At 42.9% G+C, this 27,580-nt stretch overlaps 1 protein-coding gene across 1 annotated transcript in view; it reads right to left on the reverse strand.

Annotated features, from left to right (window-relative positions):
- IQCK (IQ motif containing K) overlaps positions 1–26,508 on the reverse strand; it is a 184,529-nt gene extending 158,021 nt beyond the window's left edge. The window contains exons 1-3 of the mRNA XM_006892711.1: positions 26,352–26,508; positions 4,045–4,109; positions 834–963 (exon numbers count right to left, since the gene is read on the reverse strand). Coding sequence (XP_006892773.1) covers positions 834–963; positions 4,045–4,109; positions 26,352–26,508 — 352 coding nt within the window. The remainder of the gene's footprint in view (positions 1–833; positions 964–4,044; positions 4,110–26,351) is intronic.
- Positions 26,509–27,580: the final 1,072 nt, after the last annotated feature.

Below are 27,580 nucleotides of genomic sequence, written 5' to 3' on the forward strand. Positions count from 1 at the left end.
GCCTCGCCCTCGCGCTGCGTCGCCCTCGCGCTGCGTCGCCCTCGTGCTGCGTCGCCCAGAATTCTATCATTCTAATCTCCAACCTCATTTCTGTCACCAAAACATCTATTAGTCCCAGCAAAAGCCCTGGATTAAAGAATAAATCCTCTCGGATAGAAAACAATCTGAGTGACCTTCCTATCCCACAACCTGCTTCTCAAAAAAACTTTTGGTGTTATTGTTATGTGCCATCAAGTCAGTTCTCACTCACAGCAACCCTACGTATGCCTCAGAATAGAAGCAAACATTCCTCAGGGCTGAGGAGGAAAATTCCCAGCCTTTTTTCCAAAAAACCAAGACAACAGTCCACATAAAGGAAAGCATCCCACCACAAGCTGGTTGTTGTTGATGATATCTGTTAGATCAGGGGAGAAAAGTGGGCATATCTTAAAAATAATAATTAAATTAACTCAGTTCTGTAAGGTCAAAGACTGTATAAAACCATTACTGTAGAACGTGTATGAGGATCCAAGAGGGAAAGAGGGAGCAGAGGGTTGAGGGTGGGCAGTATGAATTAAAAGGTCGCACAATTTGATGGGTGGATGGAGCGATGCATAAAAGAAATGGAAAAGATCTAGTGTGAAAAACAATGCACACAAGCTTTGTAAGTAAACCAGTAGAAAAGAAAAATTTTATTTACATAAAATAATAATAATAATTAAAACAAAACCAAATTATTCTTTTTCTATTTGTTGTTCTTGGTGTTTGACGGCATACTTGGGACACCTAGCCTGTAATTCTGCAGCATTCTAAGCATAAAACTATAAAAGATGAACTCTTCCTTCTTCACTTACATGTTTTGGGGTCTATTGTTTTCGTCTTCACTTCAGGACTAGGGGCCTGAGAGAACATGGTGTAATGTGGAATTGAGAAGAAGTGCTCTCTGTTGAAGCCGTGAAAAATGGGTTCTGTCACTGGGGAAACCTGGAGGGGAGGGAAGCCAATTGAAACCGTTTAAGTAATTGCAATTTTTTTAGAATAGCCTTATAAAAGGATAACATTTAAAACAACTACAAGATATCATCTCACCCCAGTAACCATAGCAAAATGTAAGAGAACAGCAAATATCAAATACTGGCAAGGTTGTGGAGAAACTGCAACCCTTATTCACTGTTGGTGGGAGTGTAAAATGGTGTAACCACTATGGAAGGCTGTATGGTGCATTCTCAAAAAGTTGAAAATAGAAATACCATTTGATCCAGCAATTCCACTACTGGGAATATACCTCAAACAGACCATAACTGCCACCCAAGCAGATATATTCACCCATGTTTATCACGGCTTTGTTCACAATAGCAAAGAGCTGGAAACAACCCAAGTGCCTATCAACAAACCAATGGATAGAGAAGCTCTGGTATACTCACACAATGGAATTACTATGCAGCACTGAAAAACAAGGAACTCATGAAATATTATGCAAAATGGGTGACCCTGGAGGACATTATGCTGAGTGAAATATCTCAGTCACAAAAGGACAAATACTGCATAGTGCCACTGTTGTAAAACAAGACTGATGTCAGGGTTGGGAGGAGACTGAGAAAGATAGAATAAAGTATGTATACTACATTGAAACAGATGAGGGAGAGAACTGCTTAAAAGGGATATTATGATTAGGTATTAATGTCATGACAGGAGTGCAGAATTAAGGCTGCGTAGTGGAGTGGACGTGGGGGGAGGGATTGTATAACAATGAAAGAATTTTTCTTTTACTTTTCAAAGAGAAGAGCAAACTGGGGGAAGAGGGGTGAAACAGGGAGAAAAGTGCAACAATGAATGGATGGAAATCCAAAGCCTCTGTAAACTTTCACTAAAATTAATAATTAAAAAAATTATAAAAACCAGAAAAGGTGTGCATCAGGGCTGTATTCTTTCACCATACATATTCCATCTGTATGTTTCGCAAATAACGAAGAAGAGTGTAGCATCAGGAATGGAAGAGGGCTTGTCAACAACCTGGCATACGCAGATGACACAACACTGTTTGCTGAAAGTGAAGAGGACCTGAAACACTTCTGAAAAACAAAGACTAACAGCTTTCAAGGTGTAGATTATATCACAACATAATAAAACAAAATTCCTCACAACTGGACCAATAGGTAATATCATAGTAAGTAGAGAAAATACTGAAATCATCAAGGATTTTTGGATTCACAATCAACACCCATGGAAGGTGCAGAAGAAATCAGATGATGTACTGCACTGGGAAAATCTACAGTAATAGACTTCTTCAAAATGTTCAAAAGCAAAGGCATTACTTTGAGGATGAAGATGTGCCTGAATCAAGCAATGGTATTTCAGTTGCTTCACATGCATGCAAAAGCAATGAATAAGGAGGACTGAAGAATCACCCATGGCTTTGAATGTTGTCTTGGTGAAGAATATTGATTCAATGGTAAGCTGCTAAAAAAAAAAAAGAAAGAAAAGAGTATCTGTCTTGGAAGAAATACAGTGAGAATGTTCCCCAGAAGCAGCAGAGACTTTGTCCCACATACTAAGGACATGTTCTCAGGAAGGAACAGTCCCTGGAAATGACATGTTCAGGACAGCAGAGACACAGTGAAAAAGAAAAAGACGCAAAAGAAGACGGATGACATGTGGCTTTAACAATGGACTCAACCAAAGACACTGAGAATGGTGTGGGACCAGAAGTGTAAATGGCTTCTGATAACAAGCAGTGAGACTCTACTGGGCTCCACTAGCCTGTTGCCTGGTTCACCCCCTTCCCAATCGGACCCTACACACACACACAAGGTTAGACTTGTATCAGCATTTTGTACCTACTGCACCCACAGTGGAGGACTGGTTTGCAAAAAAAAAAAAAAAAATTACAACAAACAGTCTGACAAGGAGTTGTTGTTGTTGTCGTGGTGGTGGTAGTGGTTAAGCAACATTGAGTCGTAGATTACTCAGAGCAACTCTATGAAGGAAAGACCTGAACACTTGTATAACTAATAATTTCTCCAAGTTCATAGAGTTTCTGGAGGCAAGCCATTTCGGAAGTGGATGCCACTCCTGCTTCCAGGCTTTTTTAATTGGAGAGCTCCACCAAACACTGTCCACCATGGGTCGGTCACCATTATCACATTTGACACATCAGGGTCACAGTGTTCAGCATCACAGCAACCATGAGTTACCTCTACACAGCAAACGGACAGAGCAGTGCTGTACCACTCAGAAGAATGTTTTACCAAAAACTATTAAAAGCAGAAGTAGGGGGCCCTAAACCTAACAGTGGTCAAGAGGATCAACAAAAACAAACAAACAAACAAAAAATCCAAGCTGCTGTAACAGACCTGAAATCTAAAGCCTTGGATTTTATTTCCAGTTTAATTACCCTTCTCTCTTGGGGCCTTTCCTTATTTTAAACTCCATTTTTTGTTGTTCTGTGTTATCAGGTCAGAACTGACTCCTAACTGCCCCTGTTGTTATTATATGCCATCAAGTCAGAACTGACTCATAGCTGAGCCTTCAGTGGTTTTCAAAGGCAGTAACTGCATGGAGAGAGACTGCTCATCCTTCTTCCGTGGAGCAGCTGGTGGATTTGAACCCTGTGCCTTCAGGACTGCAGCACAGATTCTTAAAACTTAGCCACCAGAACTCCCTATTTTATTCTCAGGTGCAGTTGCTGAGGGCCTCTCTTCCTGACTTCCTGTCCTCAGCCCTCTCTCTTTGGAAGTCTTTCTTGCTTTGGTATGCACAGAAAAAGCTCTGTTCACCAATGTCCCTGACTCTGCTCTGTCCAACACTGTCCCTGTCAAGGCCTTTCTCATCTAGGATCTCATCTGAACTCCACAAAGAGCCTGTTAGTTGAGGATTATCTGTTCCATTTAACAGATGTAGGAATTAAGACGCAAAAAGACTCCATGATGCACTTGAAGTCACACTGTTAGCATTAGGTTTCAGATTCTAGCTCTTGTGTCTTGCCCGTCACCCCTCCCTAACTCAGGACATTTGAACTGCTGTCAGTGATCTTTCCATTTAAATCAGGGGCTGGGAGATACTCACATCGATCAGGGCTTCTTGTTTGACTTTATACCTCTCTGGAGGGAGAGGCAGCTCAGCTTCATACTCTAAAGGGAGAAGTAAAAATAATTCTTAATTCCATACTTCAGTGCAGTCTGTGATATTTCTTTTCCTCTGAATAAAACATTCTTAAATTTTATTTCAGCTGGTGTTTTACAGAGATGAAAAACAATGGCTTTTCATTCATTACAGGTGAATTTTTATTTCAGCTGGTGTTTTACAGAGATGAAAAACAATGGCTTTTCATTCATTACAGGTGAATATTAAATGTGGCCATCTCATTTTAAATGCATGAGATGGGTCTCTCGTGTGAAAGAGGGAAATCTGTATGGGTGAGTCTGATATTTTTTCATCAAGAAGACACAATGCAGAATGACCAGATGTAGTTCAATCCAAGGGAGAAAGGATGTGAGCAGAGTGGTTAAGGCAGGCCAATAGTAGCAAAAGTAAAAAAAGAGAGAAAAATATGATGAAAGGCCAGAATGAATGGAAGGAAGAGGACCATGAATCACCCCATGCAGCCACAGGAATGGAGTATACAGGTCAGACACCCAGACTGGCCACTTGGTTGGAAGAGGAATGCCACACTCTCTTTCTACTCCAAGCAAGTTTGCAGCATCAGAATCACTCAGGTTAGAAATTCAGCCCCTCGGGACCCAACCCAAACCTACAGAATCCAAATGAGAAGTTTAACAAAGTATGTTAGAGTCTTAACACAGATATGTCTTGGAAAAGGTGCAGCCAGAGTGCTCCTTGAAAACAAAGACAATAAAGATCTGTCTCTCATACTTTAGGCATGTTGCTAGGAGAGGCCAGCTATTCCTTGGAGAAGGACATCATGATTGGAAAGTGGAAGGTCAGTGAAAGAGAGGGAGACTCTCAACCAGGTGGACTGACACAATGACTGCAGCAACGGGCTTGAGTGTGTCAGAGATTGTGAAGTAGGCACAGGGTGGGGCAGGGTTCAGATCTGCTGTCCATAGGGTCACTATGAGTTGTACTCAACTGATGGCACCTAACTACATCACAAATGCCAAGCTTTTCATCTTGACTGTACATTGGGACCACTTGAAGAGCTTTCTGAACATACCAATATCCACACCCACGCCAGAAACTGGTGGGGTACAAGAGACTGAGACTTCAGTAGATTTAAAGTCCCCCAGATGATTCTAACACTAAATTTCAAAACTTATCAGAATTGACATGTTGGAAATCCTGATCCAAAGGACACACCATACAACCCAACTCACTGCCATCAAGTCATTTTCTTCCCTCCACTGGGCTTCCAGCTGACCCGCCCTTGGGTTTCCAACACTGCAACTCACCTGGGAAGAACCAGAGAGAGACGTGGTTTGGGGTTAGAAACACAACTCCTTACAGACTATATGTTTTGACATAACTCTCTGGGGTAACAACTCTTGCTGGGCAAGAGACTGAAAATGATCAGGGGCTCTATCAGTGACATCCTTAAAGGAAAGATTGGTAAAATTATTTCTGGAAAGCCCCATATTTTAAAGACATAGTCACTCTTCAGTAATGAGAAAAAAAGGAATTTCTGAGATAATACTGACAGAATACAGCTTTTTGGCACCAGGTTTAATCCATTACTTACTTTTCAGGTATCCATTGTTTGTTAAAAATAAAAAATACCTTAATATCAGGCTTAAGTGAGGCTGCAATTCCGATACCCCATAGCAGCTGGCATCTACTTAGATTTTTTGTTTGTTTAGATTGTTTTTGTAATGACCTTTTGCTTTCTTCATGGATGATACCCTTGATATCATCCTACAACTCATCTGGTTTTTGATCATTGGTGTTCAATGCTCAAACGTATTCCTAAAATGATCTTGAAATTAGATGGAATTGATTTAAGATAATATCACTGGTCATGTGGACTTATTTTCATTTTCTTCAGCCTCAATCATCAGAACAGATCAAGGAAACACTGCATGGTTCAAAACTGGAAAGATATACACCAGGGATATCATATCTCCCTACCTTTTAACTTTATATGCAGAAAATATCATTTGGGAGGCTGGGCTGTATGAGGGGGAATGTGGCATCAGGATTGGAGAAAGACTTGTCAACAACTATTGATCATCTCATCATTTGTTAGGCAGATGACACAACCCTGCTTGCTGATACTGAAGCACTTGCTGCAATCCATTAATATGGATTGAAAGCTAAACATCAAGAAAACAAAGATTCTCACCTCTAGGGAAACAGCAGCATTGTGATAGACAGAGAAGAGACTGAGATTGTTAACAGATTTTGTTTGCTTGGCTTCACAATCAACACTCTTAGTACCAGGGGCCAGAAAATCAAAAGACCAATTGCATTGGGAAAGTCGGCTGTCAGAGACCTCTCTAGAGTACTGAAGTGCAACGACATCAGTCTGGAGACTAAGATATGCCTGATCCAGGTCATCTGAGAGCTGGACAATAAATAAGAATGGCAGAAAAAGAATAGATGCCTTTGAACTGTGATGTTGGAGAAGAGCACTGAATATCTCATGAGCGGCCAAAAGAACAAACAAATACGTCTCGGAGAGGGTGCAGCTGGAGTGCTCTTTGGAGGCAAAGATGATGAAGCTTCGCCTCACATACTTTGGACATGTTGCTAGGAGGGGGCTATTACTTGGAGAGGGACATGATGCTGGGAGGGCTGGCGAAGGAGAAGGTCCTTGACCAGGTACTGACATGGTGACTACCGTAATGGGCTCTAGTGTGTCAGGAAGTGTGAGGATGGCGCAGGATAGAACAGAGTTCAGATCTATTTTTCATGGGGTCACACTATGAGTTATACTTGACTCGCTGGTACCTAACATACCAGCTGGGGTGTGGTGCATGGGAGTTCTGGTGGCACAGTGTATTATGTTGTGCTGCCAACCAAAAGGATGTTCCATGAGAGAAAGATGGGAAGTCTCCTCCCATATTTATAGCCCTGGAAATCTGATGGAGGGTCATAAATGAGTCAGAATCCACCCCAGGGAACTTATACCAAGTGTATTAACTTTTTATTGTTCCATGACAAACTGAGCACAAACAACGCCAATTTATCATCTCACACTTCCTGTGTTTGCTACTACTTCAAGTCCTGTAATGAGGCTCTGTTTAAAATCTCTCTGAATTATTTTAAGAGTTCACTTTATTAGATGATATCCACCCATGATAACTTTCCTAATTTCAAGTCAACTAGTTAGGAACTTCTCCAAATTATGGAGGAGCAATGATGTCAGTCTGAGGACAAAGGTGCGCCTGATTCAGACCATAGTCTTTTCAATCACTTGCTATGCATCTGGGAGCTAAACAATGATTAAGGATGGTAGAATAAAATGTGATGCCTCTGAATGGTGGTATCTAAATATCCCATGGGCTGCCAAAAGAATAAACAGACACGTCTTGGAGACGGTGCAGCCAGAGTGTTTCTTAGAAGCAAAGATGATAAAGCTTCATCTTACACACTCTGGGCATGCTGCTAGGAGAGGCTATTCCATGGAGAAGACTTCATGCTTAGAAAGGTGGAAGGGAGAAAGAAAGGAAGACCCTCAACCAGGTGGACTAATATAGTGACTAGCAACAGACACAAGTGTGTCAGAGATTGTGAGGACGGCACAGGATAGGACAGGGTTCAGAGCTACTGTTCGTAGGGTCACAATGAATCATATTCGATGACACATAACAACAATTAGGGACTTAAAATTGTTGCCATGGACATCTAGAAAATTCCTTCACATCAATGTTTATTTGAATAAGTGGGACGTACATCTATTTTTGTTGTTGTGTACCATCGAGTCAGAACCGACCCATAGCTGATCCTCCAGCAGGTTTTCAGAGGCAGTTAATCGGCGGGAGGAGACTGCCCATCCTTTCCCCGTGGAGCAGCCGGTGGCCTTGAACCGCGTGCCTTTGGAATTGCAGTTCGGCTTTTGACAGTACGACATTAGAGGACAATAACTTGAGGAGCCACCTTAGAATGTTGACTACCACACCAGCCAGAGCTCTGTCACTCCCCCCACAAGTTAGTAAGCATATGCACCCCTGTTTTCATCGTGCCTTGTGATCACTTTAATGTGAAAACTGCTTATGTGCATTCAAAATATATTTAGCTTAGTCTGATATCAAAGCAACACAGACTTACTGTGATAAATGTTAAATCATGTAGCTATAGCTTATCAAGAAAGTGAGAGTGGGAATATATCCCAAAAAGATATAACTGACATCCAAGCAGATATACGCACACCCATGTTTACTGCGGCTTTGTTCACAATAGCAAGGAGTTCGAAACAACCTAAGTGCCCATCAACAAACAAATGGACAGAGAAGCTGTGGTATATTCACACAATGGAATACTACGCTGCATTGAAAAACAAGGAACTAATGCAATATTATTCAAAATGGGTGAGCCTGGAGGGCATTATGCTGAGTGAAGTATCTCAGTCACAAAGGATAAATACTGCATGGTACCACGGTTGTAAAACAGGACTGACATCAGGGTTGGGAGGAGACTGAGAAAGATGGGTTCAATAATGTATACTGCATTGAAACAGATAAGGGAGAAAACTGGTTAAGAGGGATATGTGATTAGGTATTTTTGTCATGAAAGGAGTCCAGAGCGAAGACTGCATAGTGGAGTGGACCTGGGGGGAGGGTTTGTAAAACAGTGAAAGAATTTGTCTTTTACTTTTCCAAGAGGGTAGTGTACTAGGGGGGAGGGCTGGGAGGGGAGAAAAGTGCAACAATGAGTGAATGGAAACCCAAAGTCTCTGTAAATTTTCATTAAAATAATAAATTTTAAAAAAGAAAGAAAGTGAGAGTCACACCTAATCCCATTCTGATCTTAAGCCATTGTTAGAGCGGGCTCATGGCTGCTGTCAGGTGCCCTGAAGTCGGCTCCAGCCAAGGACTCTACATTCAACAGAAGGAATCCTTGCCCAGTCCTGACCATCCTCACAAACTGTTTATCATTGTTAAAGCTACGCTGTCAGGGCATCTCGTTGAGGATCTTCCCTTCTCTAGCTGACCTTCCATTTTTCCAAACATGAAATTCTTTCTCCAGTGATTCCTGGACATTCCTGATAACATGGCCAAAGTATATGATATGAAACCTTTCTAATCTTGTTTCTAAGGAGCTTTCTGATTGTTATTTCTTCCAAGAGTTTTATTTCTCTGTGTTAAATTTTGCTTATAATACCATAATTCAAAAACATCACTTTCCTTCAGTCTTCACTAGAAGAGATACATGTTTGTACTCATAAAAAAAAAGGAAATCCAACAGGAGGAGGAAATTACTGCACAAACACTGTGTGCAAGGAAAATCTTGCTGAAGCTGATGCTGTTGTTAGGTGACACCAGTCAACTATGACTCATAGCAACTCTGAGAAAAGTATCTCCTTGCTAAAGATAAGTTTAAAATAGTTACGAGCAGTCAGGGAAACTGCCAAAAAGTGAAGGCAGATTTTAAAAAAGGCTGTGAAAAGAGGGACATAACTGTTGACATCAAATGTTTCTTACCCGAAAGCAGAGACTAAATTATTTGTTTGCAGTTTGTTGATGATGTAAAGATTTTACAGAGAATCAATCAAATCTTTTTCCATGCATTTACTGTCAAGTGGATATGATACCCCAACACATTCTTTTCAATCTCCCGTACTAGGTCAAATCACCTTACTTTGAGTCCTTATATGTTGTTGTTGTTGTTGTTGTTGTTTTCGCTGTGTGCCATCAAATCGTGTGCAAAACTCAACTCATAGCAACCTTATGTAAAATAGATCTGAAGTCTGCTCTGTCTTGAGCTAGTCTTACTGACTCCGACACACCTAGTCCTACTGCCCCAGTTATCGGTCAATACATCTCATTCGGGGTCTTCCTCTCCTGTGCTGTCCCATCAGCATTCCAAGCATAATGTCCTTCTCTAAGGACCGGTCCCTCCTGGCCATGTTTCCAAAGTATGTGAGACAGAGCTTCAAAATCCTAGCCTCCAAGGAGAAACTTCATTTCACTCTCTCCACGACAGGCCTATTTGTTCTCCTCGCGGTCCATGGTATGTTCAATATTTTTCTCCAACATCAGAACTCAAAGGATCTTTATATAATGCTTTCTTTTTCCTCATAATGTATAAGCTTTACCCTCATTTGATATTTCTAAAAATCAATGACTGCCTCTTCTAACAGACTGTATGTTTCACGAAGACAGGACCCACATCTGCTGTATTCACAAACATAGCCCCAAACAGTTGAATAAATGACTCAAAGTCCTTGGCAAGATACTCTTATCACTTAATCTCTTTATTCATATATACTTTTCAAAAGCCCATTACGAGTCAGGAAGGACATGCTGTAGTGTTAAATCTTTCAATACTGGAACTCACTGGATGTGGTACAATTATTTAATGAGAGTACTCTTGGTGAGAATCTTTGCTTTCTTGATGTTGAGCTTCAATCCATATGGAAGGCTGCAGTCCTTGACCTTCTGCAGCAGGTGCTTCAGGTCCTCCTCTGTTTCAGCAAGCAGGGTTGTGTCATCTGCATAACACAGATTGTTGTTGATGAGTCTTTCTCCAATCCTAATACCACAATTCTCCTCATATAACCCAGTCTCCCAGATAGTCTGTTCTGCATAGAGATTGAAAAGGTATGGAGATAAGACACATCCTGGCATACACCCTTCCCAATTTTGAACCATGCAGTGTTTCCTTGCCCTGACGACTGCCTCCTGGTCCAAGTATAGGTTTTGCACAAGCATAATCAAGTGTTCTGGGATTCCCATTCTTCTGAGAGTTAGCCATAGTTTGTTATGATCCTCAGAGTCAAATGCCATTCATGGTCTTGGCAATTCCTTGCTATGCATCATAATGCTGGATGACTAGGATGATAGAACAATTGATGCCTTTGAGCTGTGGTGCTGGAGTACTGAATATACCATGGACTGCTAGGAGAACAAGCAGGTTTGTCCTACAGAGGGTGAAACCAGGCTGCTCCTTGGAGACAAGGATTCTGAAGCTTCGTCTGACATACTTTGGACATGTTGTAAGGAGGTCCAGTCCTTGGAGAGGGATGTCATGCTTGGGAGGATGGAGGGACAGACAGCAAAAGAGAGGAAAGCCCTCAATGAGACGGATTGATTCAGTGACTGGAGTAACAGGGGTAGGTGTGCTGGACACAATGAGATTGGCACAGGATAGAGTAGGGTATAGGGCTGTTGTACATAGGGTCGCTATGAGTCACAAGTGACTCGACAGTACACAACAACAAATCTTCGTGAGCTGAACAGAGAACTGCCAGAAATTCAAGCTGGATTCTGAAGAGCCCGTACCATGAGGGATATCTTTGCTGATGTCAGCCACTTCTTGGCTAAAAGCAAAGAATAACAAAGAGACATTTATTTTTGTTGTACTGGCTACACACAGTGCAGGTGTAGTCACAGCTTTCAACTGTGAGGATCATAATAAATTATGGTTAACACTGAGAAGAAAGGGAATTTCAAAACCTTTACTTGTGCTCATGCAAAACTTCTACATAGAACAAAAAGCTGTTGTCCAAACAGAACAAAGGAACACGGCATGATTTAAAATCAGGAAATATGTGCGTCAGCTTTGTATTCTTTCTCTATACCTATTCAATCTCTATGCTGAGCAAATCATTCTAGAATTTGGACTTTATGAAGACCAGTGTGACATCAGAATTGGAGGAAGACTAACTGACAACCTGCAATGTATGGATGGCAAAGCTAACTTTTAGAAAGTGAAGAGGACCGGAAGCATTTGCTGAAGATCAAATATTGTAACCTTCAGTGAGAGACCAGTTCTTGGAGAAGGACATCATGCTTGGAAGGGTGGAGGGACTGCACAGGAGAGGAAGACCCCTGATGAGATGGATTGATACAGTAACTGGGGTGATGGGGGTTGGTGTGTCAGAATTAGTGAGACCGGCTCAGGACAAGGCAGGCTTCAGAGCTGCTGTACATAGGATGGCTATAGGTTGCAGGTGACTTGATGGCACATAACAGCAAAGACAACCACCGAGAAAACAAAAATCCTCTCAGCTGGACCAATAGGTAGCAACATGATGAATGTTTCAAAGCTGTCAATAACTTCATTTTGGAAGCAGCAGTCAAGAAGTCAAAAGACAATTGGGCAAATCTGCTGTCAAGGATCTTTTTCAAGTGTTAAAGGCTAAGGTGGCTTGCTATGTTGTTGCTGTTGTTGATTGCCTTTGAGTCAAGCATGACTCATAGTGACCCTATGAACAAAAGGCCCAAAGCCCTCTACAACTATAGACATTTATCAAAATTCATAGTTTCCAGAGGCATGTTGTTTAGGAAGTGGTTGCCCCTTCTGCTTCCAAAAGATGGTTATGGTATTTTCAATTGCTTTAGACACATGTGAAAATTGGACAATGAGTAAGGCCAGCCAAGAGTTGAGGCTTTTAACTGTGGTGTCGTCAAAGAGTATTGAACATTATGCAACAATTAATGAGTATTTTTTAAAAAGAGAGTGAAGTGGGGGAGGGGAAAAGGAGGGAGAGGAGGGCTGATGTGCAACAATGAATGAATGAAAATCCAACTTTCCTGTAAACATTCATTAAAATCACAATTAAAATTAAAAAAAACAAAAACAAAAAACAAAGAGCATTGACTTATCACCGAATGCCAAACAAACGTATCTTGAAAGATGTGCAGCCACAATGCTGCTTAGAAGCAAGGATGGTGAGACTTCATCTCACATACTCTGGACATGTGATCAGGAGGGTCTAGTTGTTAGAATATTACACTTCTAAACGGAGAGTCGGAGGAGAGGAAGACACCTGATGAGATGAACTGACACAGTAAGTAACTACACGGCAGACTGTGAAGATGTTTAGGATTGGCCAAAGTATTGATCCTACTGTCTGAGCATGGCTGACAACTGTGGTAATCTGATTGTTCAACAGTGTTGTGTTAGCCCACAGGCAGAAAAACCAGAATCACAGAAGGTTGTTCATTCAGAAGAAAACAACACTAATGCTCTCTACGACTGTCTAAATTTCTCTTCGGTCACAGAAAGCCTTACCAATCAGTAAGTCTGGTTAATCCATCATAATAATATAATAACATTTCAGTTTTGGGTAAAGTATGTGGCACTTCTATTGGTGTCAGTTTTTTCAATAAAGTTTTTATTATGGGGGGGGAAAAGTATTGGTCCTACACGGGGTTGCTTTAGGGCACCGATCAATAATTCTTGGTGGATGTTTGAATCATTTCCCATTTATCATTATTACAAAGAATGCTACAAAGAACATTCTTATACCCACTAGTGTCAATTCCGATTTATTGAGACCCTCTGTTGGGCATTCAATGGTATAAATCTTTCTGCGAGATACCTACTTATCTTTCTCCCCAGAAAAGCTGGTGGGTAATCTTTCAGGTAAAAACCAGACACAGAGGTTAAGCTAACTAAATAAGGGGTTGCTTGGATCAAGAGAATGTAATCAGAGAAATAGATAACTCTATTAAAGTGTACATTGTGAAAAAAAGAAAACATTCCCAAGTAAATGTTGAATTGTTCAACAGAACAAAGGAGTAAGTTAGCAAGTAAATGACAACATATTCAGAAAATTACGCCTTATAAAAATGTGTGTCTGTGCTATATCTCAGAGAAAACATTCTCTTGCTAACTCAAAATTACTAAGAATGTAGTCATAAAAAAAGGGAAGGGTCAGTGTAACAAACAGGATGTCTTGTGTAAATCTCCTAATTCTTGGTAATATTTTCTTTTGCTTATATACTGGAAACCTTCTCAGTAAAAGCTATGAAGATGGCCAAGTCAGGAGGACATACAGCTTTGAGTTCCTCTCCCATGAGCCTCCTGGCCAACTAAAGTCTTGAGCAGTTCATTCTATCATCTGATACTTTCCTGCAGGACAGAGAAGTGCAACCTCCTGGCACATTTTTAATTATACCATAAGGGTATCCACAGAAGTATATTTCTTCTTGGATTAACTCTTAAGAGATGCAGGTTTTTCTGTCAAAGAAAAACAACTTAAAATTTGGACATTGTCTTATTTTCCTTTAAAAGGATTATTATTCACACTGCCAGTAAAAATTGGATGGCTTAGAAGAACAGGTATTAGTTGTACTGATTTCTTCCTGAGGATCCTGAAGAAAACTGTTCCATGACTTTTTTCCTGGCTTCTGATAGCTCCAAACATTCCTTGGCTTGCAGCTTTAGTCATATCTGGTGGTATTCTGCCTCGCTGTCTATATATCTTCTTCTCTTCTATCAGGACAAGTCACATAGAATTAGGGCCCACGCTGCACCAATAGAACCCTGTGTTAATCTAACTGATAAAATATCCAAAGGCCCTACTTCCAAAGCAAGTCAGCTTCGTAGTTACAGGACAAAGAACTGTAGCATGTTTATTGTTTTTGTTGTTATGTGCCGTCGAGTCACCTGTGACACATAGTGACCCTATTTACAGCAGCTAGGAGCCCTGCCCTGTCCTGAGCCAGTCCCCCTAATTCTGATACATCAACCCCCATTGCCCCAGTTACTCTATCAATCCATCTCTTCTAGGGTCTTCCTCTCCTGTGCTGTCCCTCCACTTTTCTGATTATGATGTCCTTCTCCAAGGACCAGTCTCTCCTGGCCATGTGCCCAAAGTATGTGAGACGAAGCTTCAAACTCCTAGCCTCCAAGGAGAAACTTCATTTCACTCTCTCCAAGACAGACCTAATTATTCCACTCAGGATAGGAATCAGTAATCTTACCCATATTCAAAATGACTTTGCTTTTATTTGCATAACTTTAATTGTTAGTTATTTACCTCCACTTCTCCCCACAAAATCTTCTAGAAGTTAATTTAAACTGGATGGAAGATTCAAACTTTCCCATCACACAACAAAAGCTATATAGCTGAGATGGTTATATAGGAAAATGGGCAATATGTTAGCTTCAGAAGAATCTGATATGTTTGTGATTTAAAGCCTCTGTAATGTTTAAGAAAATCTGGAATATTTGAGAATTTGTCAGTTTTGCCCTGTGATTTCAATTTCAAATATGTAATTGGTTACAGACTGGTGCCTTTTATGTTGAGAAGCATAGAGAATATGATTACGTTTCTAAATTGGACTGAATTCTTTAAAAGAACACGATGGCCACATATATCAGCCTGATTCATCAGCCTGCTTTCTTTTTTTTAATCCTTCATTCTTTGTTTTCATTGTGGTAGCTATGTATGTAACAAAATATCCCCTATCTCAATAATCTTTCCATCACAGTTCAGTGACATAAATTAGATCAGCTTTCCTTAAGAGTGGCTAAGGTGCTTGGAAAAACTTCGGTCCTGTTTGGCATTAAAAGTGCATCTGATATATACAAACAATGGAGTCCTGAGCAATACTATTAAATAATGAGGAATTGGTGAAATGCTGATAACATGGATAAATCCAGAGGACATTATGCTGAGTGAAATGAGTCAGTCACAAAGGGACAATACTGTATTAAAAACCCTCAAAATCACGGAACCAGCCCACAGCTGATTCTCCAGGGAGCTCTCAGGAGGCTGTAAACTACACAGGAGGAGACGGCCCATCTTTCACCTGCAGAGCAGCTGGTGAATCTGAGCCAGGTGCTTTCGGGTTGGCAGTGTAGCTTCATACCACTGGGCCTTCAAAGCTCCCCAATACTGTACAAAACTACTTATATAAAATGTTAAAGAAAGGCTTACACACAGTGAAAAACCTAATAGTACTGTTATCAGGAAGAGAAGGAAGGAGCAGAAAATTAATTAATAGATATCAGAAAGCTAGACAAAACTGCCTTTGAGCTGTGGTGCTGGAGAAGAGTACTGAATATACCATGGATGGCTAGGAGAACAAACAGGTTGAACCTGATGAGGGTGAAACCAAGATGCTCCCTGGAGGTAAGGTTTCTGAAGCTCCCTCTGACATACTCTGGACATGCTGCAAGGAGGGACCAGTCCTTGGAGAGGGATGCCATGCTTGGGAGGATGGAGGGACAGACAGCGCAAGACAGGAAGACCCTTACTGAGATGGATTGATTCAGTGACTGGGGAAATGGGGGTAGGTGTGTTGGAGACAATGAGACTGGCACACGATACAGAAGGGTATAGGGCTGTTGTACATAGGGTTGCTATGAGTTGCAAGAGGCTTGATGGCACATAACAGCAACAACAAGCCTACCTCCAGAAATTCTATGAACTTGGAGAAAAGAAAGTTTTGTGTTCAAGACTTTCGTTCATAGCATCGCTATATATCACATATGAAGGCATTATATTTATTACACCTTCTGCATGTAATATAATTGTCTAATATGGGATAGACAATCTATGGGTCTTGTAATCAAACAAAATAAGCAAGAATTATTGAAAAAACAGTATGCTTTATAAAACTTTCACTCAGATCACAATTTTTAAAAAGGAGACTAAAGTGCACCTGATCCGGGCTAAAGGTCTTTGCAATTACGTGCAATGCACTGGAGAGTTGGACAGTGACTAGGGATGATAGAAAGAGAATTGATGCCTTTGAGCTGTGGTGCTGGAGTGTTGAATATACCATGGACTGCTAGGAGAACAAACAGGTTTGTCCTGGAGAGGGTGAAGCTGGGCTGCTCCTTGGAGTCAAATATTCTGAAGCTTTGACTGACATACTCTGGGCATGTTTGGACATCACGTTTGGGAGAGTGGAGGGATGGCGCAGGAGAGGAAAACCCTCAATGAGATGGATCGATTCTGTGACTGGGGTGGTGGGAGTGAGTGTGTCAGATTCAGGGAGGTTGGCACAGGATAGAGCAGGGTTTAGGGCTCTTATACATAGGGTCGCTATGAGCTGCAAGCAACTTGACAGCGCATAACAAAGAAAATCAGACACGTTGAACTCATAGAGTTTACAATCTTTTTGGTTATCTAAATTTGTAAATGGGATTATTGGGGAGGCATTTAACTGCTCCATGCACATTAAATGAACATTAACCTGAGAACAAGTGGAAGCTGTTTTTCTCTGTATACAACAAAGGCAGCCTTCTGTGAGAGGCCAAGCAGAAAGAGCCTGAACCCTTGGTGGCTGCCAAGTGGGGTCCTTGTACCAAACTTGGAACCACTCATCTTCATACTTCCGAGACGATCAAATGTCTCGTTGCTTAGGCTGACTTTGTTCTATTTGGCTGAAGGTGTTCCTAGCTAAAGTAGCTATTAACATGCAAATTTTACCAAGAATGGCTCACTGGAAGGGCAGGAACAGGAAGATGAAGAAGGCAGAAGTAAATATGATGAACAGAGCCGGAGAGGGAGATAACTCGCAAATTGATGGTTGTGAGATCAGATGGGGAAGTTGGGCTCTAAGGTTGTAGTTAAATTCTGAGAGCAGCAAAGAGCAGGGACTTCTGGGGAATTACGGAAGTTTTCTGGGAGAGAGGCCGCTCTGGCTGAGTATGAATAACCATGAGCAGAAGGCAAATATTCCCTCTAAGAGGCAAAGCACATGCAAAGGTGCAGAGGAGGGCGACAGTACTGACACCCTGGAGGACTAGTCTCCTGTGGATGAAGGACACAGGACAAAAATGGTACAGAGGTTGTTTTAAATGCAGTGCTCAGGGACTGGCACACCAAGGAGTGATAGGATGTGCATTTTAACAAGAATCCAAGAAATTCTGTTGCCTAAGGAGCTCTGATGGCCTTTTGCTTTTATGTGCCATTGATTTGATTATGACTCATGGAGAGCCTATAAACAACAGATCTGAAACCACTCTATCCTGTGCCGTTCTCACCATCTCTGATATACCTGAGTCCACTGCTGTCGTCACTGTGCCAATCTATCTTGTTGAAGGTCCTCCTCTGTGTTGCTGATTCTCTACCTTCCCAAGCATCCCTTTCCAAGCACTGGCCCTTCCTAACAACACATCCAGAACACGTGAGATGAAGTTTCACTAAGGAGCATTCTCTAAGATTCTATCAGTAGTCTGTAATATACTCAATACTCTTCTCCAACACTGCAACACAAAGGCATTGATTCTTCTGTCGTCCTTATTCATTGTACAATTTCTGGATGCATAAAGTAACTGAAAAGACCATGGTTTGGATCAGATGGACCATAGTCTTTAAACTGATATCCGTGTTCTTTAACACTTTGGAGAAGTCCTTGACAGATTTTCCCAAAACAACATGTCTTTTGGTTTCTTGATTGCTGATACCAAGGTTGTTGATTGTGGATCCAAACAAGATGAAACAATTGACAATTTGAAACTTTTCTTCATCTGTTATGAAAAGATGATTCTATCTATGGTTCTCCCACTTGAATAAATTTTCTAACCTCTCTAATCTTTAATGTCCCCATCTCATTAACATCCTCACTAAGTAGATATGAAGTTTAAATGATAAATAACACACCCAGTATAAGACTTAACACATTGAGTGCAGCTCAGTAGGTGTTTGCCATTGGGACAATTTAAGTGATGAGACCAGAAAAATAAGACCTGAAGTATGAAAAGGCTTATGTGCTCAGTAAGAAATCTTATCGTGAATTCTACAAGACATAATGTGCTGGATTTAAACGTGAGAGGTTCCTGTGGCAAATAGGAAAAATGGCCGATGAGGCCCAACCCAATTAAGAAGAGGCTAGAAGTCATCACCAGGAACTGGGAAGGCTTGGTCTAGAGTGTGAACATGAGGGTTACAACAGGAAGGGCATTACGAGACTTGATAAGCAGGCAGAATCTATAGGGGTTTGGCAAACAAATGCAGGGAACATAGAAAGTGAAAAGAAAGTGTGGCCAATGACTCCCAAGTTTCCAGACATTCACTAAGGAATAAACTCATTAAGGAAGAGAATATACTGCTAGAGCCTAAAACCATGTTGGCCCAGAATTTCAAATGACTTGCTCTGAAACTGGTCGAAGTCAGTAGCGTGGATCTATCAGCTGCTCTGTAGGGGAAAGATGAGCAATTGCCTCCCATCAAGATTCGCAGCCTCAGAACACGATGCGGGAGTCAACGCCAATGGTTTTGGGTTTTTTTCTGACATGAAGTAGACACCTGCTGATTTAACATACAAGAATCAGTTCGTTGAAGTCATAGGCAGTTTTAACTGAGTTGATACTAGATGGGAATGAAAGGAGTGTGAACAAGGACAACTAATGTCTTCTTTCCAGAAGGCTGGTTGAGAGGGCAAGCAGGCTGGATAGAGGCTAAAAAAGGATATGGAGGTTAAGGAAAAGGTTTGCCTAAAATGACAGATCAGAAGGTCTTTGGAGGGAAGTTAAAGATCTTGGAAAGGAAGAAGGTGATAGAGCAGGATGAGGGGGTGGTAAGAGACACAAAACAGATGGAGGGCTGACCTGTAGGTAGTCAACGTGTCTGCCCATTTAAGACAAAAAAAGAACTTTAAAAAAAGATGTGTGCTGATCCAAGTTATGTTTCTGGGTATAAGGAAAGTTGAAGGATTTCTCTCCCAGCCTCCAAGTGCCTGACCCTTCTGAGTGAATTCCTCCAACGTCTACTAAGTGGTATCAAATAACATTTCAGCAGCAGGTAAAAAGGCGATGTGGGTTGGGAGAGATGTCGGCATTGATAGATATCCACTGGTGGGCAGTGCTGAGAACCACCTGGAGTCATTTTTCTCCGGCTGTGCTGAGCTGATGTGACGGATGAACAAGCACTGATTCAGAATTAATCCACTTTGGTATCTGGCAGGTGGGATGAAGAAAAATAAGATTTTTAAATTCTCAATAGCATTGAGGATTGATACAATAGAATGTTTTGAGTGATTAATAGAAAACCCAGTGGGAATAAAGATGTTTGTGGGATAAATCTGATTCTGTCTAAAAGCAGACAATACAAAAAAAGATGCTTACCTGGGCTGCATTGACTATGTATGCAAAGATGTTGTTGTTAGGTGCTGGGTATGATTCACAGAGGTCCTATGAACAACAGATCTGAACCCTGTGCCATCTTCATCATTTTAGATTAAGTCAACAAATTATGAATAACACTGTGAACAATGGGAATTCCCGAACATTTAACTGTGCTACTGGGGAACCTGCATATACCTAGTCCAAAAGGAAATTCTGTGAGGTTCAAAATTAGGAAACTTGTGTGTCAGAGTGGTATCTTTTCACCATAAAAACTTAATCTTTACATTGAGCAATAACAAACTACATTATATGAAGAAGATCAGTATCAGAGGAAGACTCAACAATAACCTGCAATATGCAGATGACACAACCTTCCTTTCTGAAAATAAGGAACTGAGGCATTCACTGGTGAAAGTCAAAGATTATAGCCCTGAATATGGATTATGTGTCAACACAAAATAAAAATCCTCATAACTGGGCCAATAAGCAAAATCATGTTAAACAGAGAAAAGACTGAAATTGTCGAGGATTTCATTTTACTCAGATCTGTAATTAACACCTATAGTAGTTGTTAAGAAATCAAGTGAGTAAATCCGCTGCCTGTGATCTCCTCGAAGTGTTCAAGAGCAAGGGTGTCACTAAGACGTGTCTGACGCTAGCTATGGTATTTCAACAGGTACCTCATGGTGTTTCAACTGCCTCAAATACATGCGAAAGCTGGAAAATGAGTAAGACTGAATATGGCTTTGAATTATGGTGTTGGTGAATAAAATGGACTAGAATTATGGACTGCCAAAAAAACAAACTTGCCATGAGAGGCCAGCCAGAATGTTCCTTAGAAGTGTGGATGACTTGACTGACCTATCAGGCATACAGGACATGCTATCAGGAGACCTCGTCCTTCAAGAAGGACAACAAGCTTGTTAGAGGGTCAAGAGAAAGCCTTCAACAACATGGACTAACACAATGGCCATAAAAGTGGTGTCAAGCACAGCACAAAATATCATCAGGGTGGCACCGGGGAGGCCTTGCTCCATTCTCTTGCATACAGTGTTGCTCTGAATCAGAACTGACTCAGTGGCACTTAACAATAAACAACAAAATAAAGCTCAAAAATGTTGACTCAGACTTGGTTCTAATCTCATCTTCTAAAGAGGTCACAGGCTACTACGAAATTTACCTGGCAAGAAAAAATATCATACAAATAGAAGTGCTTTTGAGAATATAAAGCCCTGGGGTAGTTGTCAATAGAAAGAGAACAAAAAAAGTGAAGAATGTTTATAATTAAGTTATCATAAAAGCACCCCGCAAAGAAAGGGCAGAAAACAAACTCATTCACCTCTCCCAAACTGCCACCCCTGCCCCTGGCAAAAATGAGCACTAACCAGACAGGATTAATGTCTTGTAGATATTTACCTATTCTCTAGCTTGTCCTCATGAAATTGAATTTCTGGCAGATCTGTTTACTGTGATATCATTTTATTTTTAAATGGAGATAATCTAATGGAAGGTAACTCTTCATCTCAAAGTTAAGATTCTTGGGAAGTCTACTTTTTAATGTTTATGATGAGAATACTCACTGTATGTTTTATTTGGATCCACAAGACCCTTGGTACTAGCATTCAAGAAATCAATATATGCTGCACTGGGAAAATCTGCTGTCAAGGACCTCTCCAAAGTGAAGAGCAGTAATGTCAGCTTAAAGACTTGTTGTTGTGTACCATCGAGTCGGAACAGACTCATAGCTGACCCTCTGGCAGGTTTATTGAGGCAGTTAATTGCGTGCGAGCTTGCTCATCCTTCTTCCACAGAGCAGGTGGTGGATCTGAACTGCATGCCTTTGGGACTGCAGCTCAGTTTCTTACCCCTAGGCCACCAGATGCACCTAACTCAAGCCAGGGTCTTTTTGATTACTTATTAGGCATCAGAAAGTAGGACAATGACTAAGGATGACAGAAGAACAATCAATGCCTTTGAGTCGTGGTGTTGGAGAAGAGAACTGAATATATTCCACGGACTGCCAAAAGAACAAAAATGTCTTGGAAAGCATGCAACCAGGGTTTCCTTGGAGGCAAATATGGTTAAACTTCATCTCACATATTTGGACATGTTTGGAGGGACCAGTCCTTGGAAAAGGACATCATTCTTCCATGAAATGTAGAGGGTCTGAGTAAGAAAGGAAGACCATCAATAAGACAGGATTGATACAGTGATTGCAACAGCAAATTCAAGTGTGTCTGTGATGATGAGGAAGGCACAGGAGATGGCAGGGTTCAGGTCTATTGTTCATTGGGTCTCTATGAGTCATGGCTGACTTGACAGCACATAACCATATATGTCTGTACAGAAAATTGTTAAAAAGTGTGCAAGCTAGGCTCATTCATCTAGGTTCTAACAATCTTCACAGAGCCCAGGTATATATACTCCTTCAACTTTGTAAGCAGCATCAACCCCTTACTTAGCAGAGAAAACAATGCTTTCTCCCTTTTGGCTTGTTTGACAAAAAACAAAACAAAACCCCTTCCACGATTCCGAAACACACCACAGAGCATTTTTGTTTGTCAACAATAACATACATTTATTGAGCACCTACTAAATACCAGGCCCTGTGCGAGCCCTGTCACACACATACAGGCTGAATCCTCACAACATCCCTGTGAGGTAGGTATGATGACTGCTTTTGTACAGCAACAGTTATGTTACGTGACGGGTACTGTCCAGTCATTGTCAACTCACAGAACCACAAGTGACACAGTAGAACGGTCCCACAGTGTTCCTTGCACAGTCTTTTCAAGAGCAGACTCCCAAGTCTCTTCTATGAAGCAGCTGATGGGTTCAAACTGCCAACTTTTCAGTTACCAACTGAGTGCTTAAAGTTGTGCCACCAGGGCTCACAGGTAGGACTGTTGTAGTTCTGTCCTTTTCCAGTTGATTCTAATTCACAGTAACCCCAATGAACAGGGAAGAACTACCCTTAGGTTTCCAAGACTAATCTTTAATATTGGAAGCAGCAGTGGCATCCACTTCCTAAACAACACACCTCTGGAAACTCCATGAACTTTGATAAACGTCGATAGCTGTAGAGGGGCTTCAGGCCTTTTGTTCATAGGGTCGCTATGCATAGTGCTTGACTTGAAGGCAATCAACAACAACAACAATCATTTATAGGAGACAGCCCCATCTTTCTCTTGCAGAGCATGTGGCTTCGAACTAATAATATTTTAGTTGAGTGTGTACCCACCACACCACCAATGCCCCTCTATATAATGATTAACATCCCATCTCCCACAACAACAACAAAAACCCAGCATTGATCTAGAGTCAGTCCCAACTGATGATCACCTTCCACAGGCTCATCAAGATAGTAAATCTTTATCTTGTAGAGTGGCCGCTGGATTTGAACCACTAACCTTCGGGTTAACACACTGCATAACACACTATACCACTAACACTCCTTGTAGGATTATTATTGTTGAGTACCGTCAAGTCAGAACAAACCCAAGGCTGACTCTCCAGTGGGTTTTCAGAGGCAGTAAATTGCACAACACAAGAGTTAACTGCTTCTCTTTCTCCTTCTTTAACTGACGGAGTTTGCTCAACGAGCCATTCTATTAAAAAAACAAAACTGGCAAGGAAAAGAGAGCACTCTTGAAGGCGCTTCTCAAATGTATGAAGGGATTCTCTGGGAAGTGTACAAAGCGGGTAAGGACCAAAATGTGGAAGACACAAAGAGAACATTCAGGAATGTAGCCAACTTTCCTAGATGTAATGCAACAGGGAGTTCTGTTGATTTAGTGGTAAGAAACTGTGCTGCAATCTCAAATGCATGTTTGAATCCACCAGCTGCTCTGCAGGAGAGATGGGCAATCTGCTTTGGTATGATTTATTGTGTCTAAAAACCTGCTGGAGGGTCAGCTGTGGGTCTATTACCACCTAACAGCATGCAATGATAATGCAATGTAAAGCTGGAAGAAGGTGTCCAAGCACTGGATGGGGACACACAGACTGCCCTTGTAGCCTCAGCAATTCATAGACCACTTCTCCTGCAGATTCTCCACCTCTCTCAGCTCTTCACTGTCTTGGCGCCTACTGTTGTCCTTCATACCCTGGGACACTCATTCTACCATTCCACACCCATTTATTGACCTGCACTGTGAGATATACCTGTCACTGGCTACAAGTAAAGGCATCCTGGTGGCATAGTGCATAAACTATCAGGCTTTTAACAGAGAGGCCAGCAGTTTGAACTCACTAGCAGTCTCTCAGGGGGAAGATTTACAGCTTCAGAAACATGATGGACAGACCCACAGGATGGCATCAGAATCCACAGGATGGCTTTTCGTATGAGCTACAAGCAGCTATTTAAATTTACTGGTACAAAATAGGGGACCAACCACTCGTAGCATAGGCTATCGTGAGTTGTGTGGCTAACTCAAAAGCAGCGTCCCTCTGGAGGTTCAAATCCACCAGAAGCAAATGGAAGAGAGGTGGGCAATACTGTCCTAGGCAACCTGCTGTTGTTGTGTTGTGCACCACAGAGTCGGAACCAACCCACAGCTGACACTCCAGTGCGTTTCCAGAGGCAGTTAATCCCATGGGAGGAGACTGCCCATCCTTCTTCCAAAGAGCAGCTGGTCGCCTCGAACTGCGTGCCTTCAAGATTGCAGGGCAGCTTCTTACCATCAGGCCACCAGAGCTCCACGGCAAGCTACAGCCTCTGAAAAACCACTGGACAGTCCACTATGAGTCAGTTCCGACCAGACGGCAATGACGTTGACTTTTGAGGGGGTTTTGAATACAAAATAAAATAAATGCAGCTCCTTGGTCATATTACCGAGATTCCCAGAGTTCAATACCCACCCGTGGCTAGTAGTTTTCTCTCGTTTCAGACAGCTGAAGTGGAGACGGTGGCTACAAGAATTTGGGTCCTTGATCTCGAGGTGGTCATTGCTTAGGCAAAGGTGGGAGTGGGGTGTCCAAACTTAAGTAAAAGCCGCTACCATTTCTTGCAATCTTCCTGTAAATCAAATTTAGCTAATGTGAGCTGAATTCCGCTGGAGGCTAACAGAAGCCGAATCGGATTAAAATCTACATTTGTCAGTTCGCGGCTGTGCAAATCAGAACTCCCACTGGGTTCCTGAGGCTGTCAATTAATTGCTCATGGGAGATAGCCCATCTGTCTCCAGCGGAGAAGCTGGTGGATTCCAGCCGCCAGAGAGGCGTGTCCCCAACTGGATAAAAATGCAGATTCCATGGACCCACTGGATGCAGGTGTCCAACCTCTTTTTCTTTTCTGCTCATTGAAAAGGGATGGAGAACCACTGGGTCCTCTTTGCCCCTCGCCTTCCTCTCCCTCTAACTTTAGGGAAGGGAACTCGGACTAAGTGGTAAGAAGCTGCGATGATGGTGAGCTCTGCTGTCCTAGTGCAAGAAGTTGCACTGCAATCCCAGAGATTCACAGTTCTAATCCACCATATGCTCTGCTGGAGAAGGAGGAACAATCTCTTCCTGCACCAGTCAGATATGATTTAACGGTTGTTGTTGTTGTTGTTATGTGCCGTTGAGTCGCTTGCGACTCATAGCGACTCTATGTACAACAGCCCTAAACCCTGCTATATCCTGTGCCAATCACACTGCCTCTGACACGCCCACTGCCTCTGACACGCCCATCACAAGTATCCCAGTCACTGAATCAATCCACCTCATAGAGGGTCTTCCCCTCCTGCGCTGTCCCTCCACCCTCCCAAGCATGATGTCCCTCTCCAAGGACCTGTCCCTCCTTACAACATGTCCAAAATATGTCAGACGAAGCCCCAGAATCCTTGACTCCAAGGAGTAGCCTGGTTTAACCCTTTACAGGATGGATCTGTTTGTTTTCTTGGCAGTCCAGGGTACATTCAATACTCTTCTCCAGCACCACAACTCAAAGGCATCAATTCTCTTTCTATCCTCCCTAGTCATCGTCCAACTCTCTGATGCATAACAAGTGATTGCAAAGACCACAGCCTGTATCAGACGCACCTTAGTCTCCAGAGAGACACCATTGCTCATCAGAACCCTGGAGAGGTCCCTACCAGCCGACTTTCCCATCGCAATACGTTTTTTGATTTCCTGGCTGCTGGTGCCAAGAACGTTGACCATGGAGCCAAGGTACACACACAAAAATTAAATTAAAAAGAATAAGAAGAAGCTGTGCTGCCAAAGTAAAGGCACGCAGTTGGAAAGCAGGAGCTGCTCCGCGGGAGACAGTCGCCTCCCCTGCGGTTTAAAGCCTCTGAAAACCCGCTGGAGGATCGGCGACGGGTGGGTTCCGACTCAGCGGTACACCCAACAACCACCACTGACTCAGTTTCCCGGTACGTGACACTGGGGGCCTGGCACACAGCGGGCGCTCGGAACCCGCGTCCGCCCGTGTCCCGGCCGCCGGTCGCTCTCGGCTCGCCTACCCTCGCAGATCTGCTCCCACAAGCTCTTGCCCGGCGATTCCGCGACATGTTTCGGAGAGACGGGCAGTTCGGGGGACACCGGCGACACGGTGGGCGCCGGGGTTCTGGTCGTGGCCGACGACTCGGGAGAGTCGGCTGACTCCTCGCGTGCGTCCATGCGGCGGGACAGCGCAGGCGGCTCAGCCCTAGGAGCCCGAGACGCCGTTCCCACGGTAACCGGCCACGCCACTCGGCCACGACCCGGAAGGAGCCGGAGCCGGCGGGGGCGGGGCAGCAAGGCGAGGTCTATTTCCGGGTCACGGCGGAGCTGGCGTTCACGTGGAGGCGGGGAAGCCTGGCCGGCTGGTGAGTGGGGAGGTCGTGGCGCCGGGCGGAGCGGTGTGGGCTCTTTGGGGGTTTACGCGGCGGACAAACGAGGAGACGAGCGGGCGGGCCGCCGCCCAGCCGACCGCGTGCGTCCGGGCCGAGGCCGCCGTCTCCAGGAAGCTTTCCGATATTGATCCTGGCTGGCCCTGGACTTCGAACTCACTCCCTGGGTGTTTATGCCGAAGCCGCGGTGCGGCGGATCCCCGAGGTTCCCTTGTTCCTGCTCACGTCACTGTGGCCGCAACGGCTTGTCGCCCCTCGTGCTGGGCACAGGCTCTCGGCTCTTGCGCGCTGAGTTCGAATCCCGGTTTTGACGTTTTGCTTACTTCGCTCTAGAGCCCAAGTCCGAGTTGGGATCTTCACACCGATCCTCACTGTGTTCCAGCGAGGACTGCAGGAGACAAAAACGGAGGACACGTTGCCTCTTTAATCTTTATGTAGATGATCACATACAGGGTGAAGGACTTGCGCTGGGCCTCTGAAGTGGCCAAGTGGGCGGAAAGGATCAAGTTCACCTTCTCCGTGGCCTTTGTTCTCCGCAGTTTTCATGATCCCTCCTTCCCGCTGTTGGACTTGTCTGACCCCCTTTCACCAGTCTGCACCTTCTCCGTTTCCTCTGTTCACCCACTTTAACGTTCCTGTCTGAAGCTTTTCCCCTTGTGGCTGTTGTGTTGGCCTAACTATATGCAGTGATTGCTGCGATCCCAGGTGCCTAATCGGTTACATGTTAGAATGCTAATTGGAAGGTCAGTGTTGGAAGCCCCCAGCCGTTCTGTCAGGTTCAATAGCTTGCATGCAGCCTTGGAAACACTATGGGTCCGTTCTCTGTCCTGTAAAGTTGGAGTCAATTGAAATCCACTGGA

This window comes from Elephantulus edwardii, unplaced genomic scaffold (genome assembly GCF_000299155.1).
Source record: "Elephantulus edwardii isolate Elephantulus edwardi_28Jun2011 unplaced genomic scaffold, EleEdw1.0 scaffold00117, whole genome shotgun sequence".
NCBI lineage: Eukaryota > Metazoa > Chordata > Mammalia > Macroscelidea > Macroscelididae > Elephantulus > Elephantulus edwardii.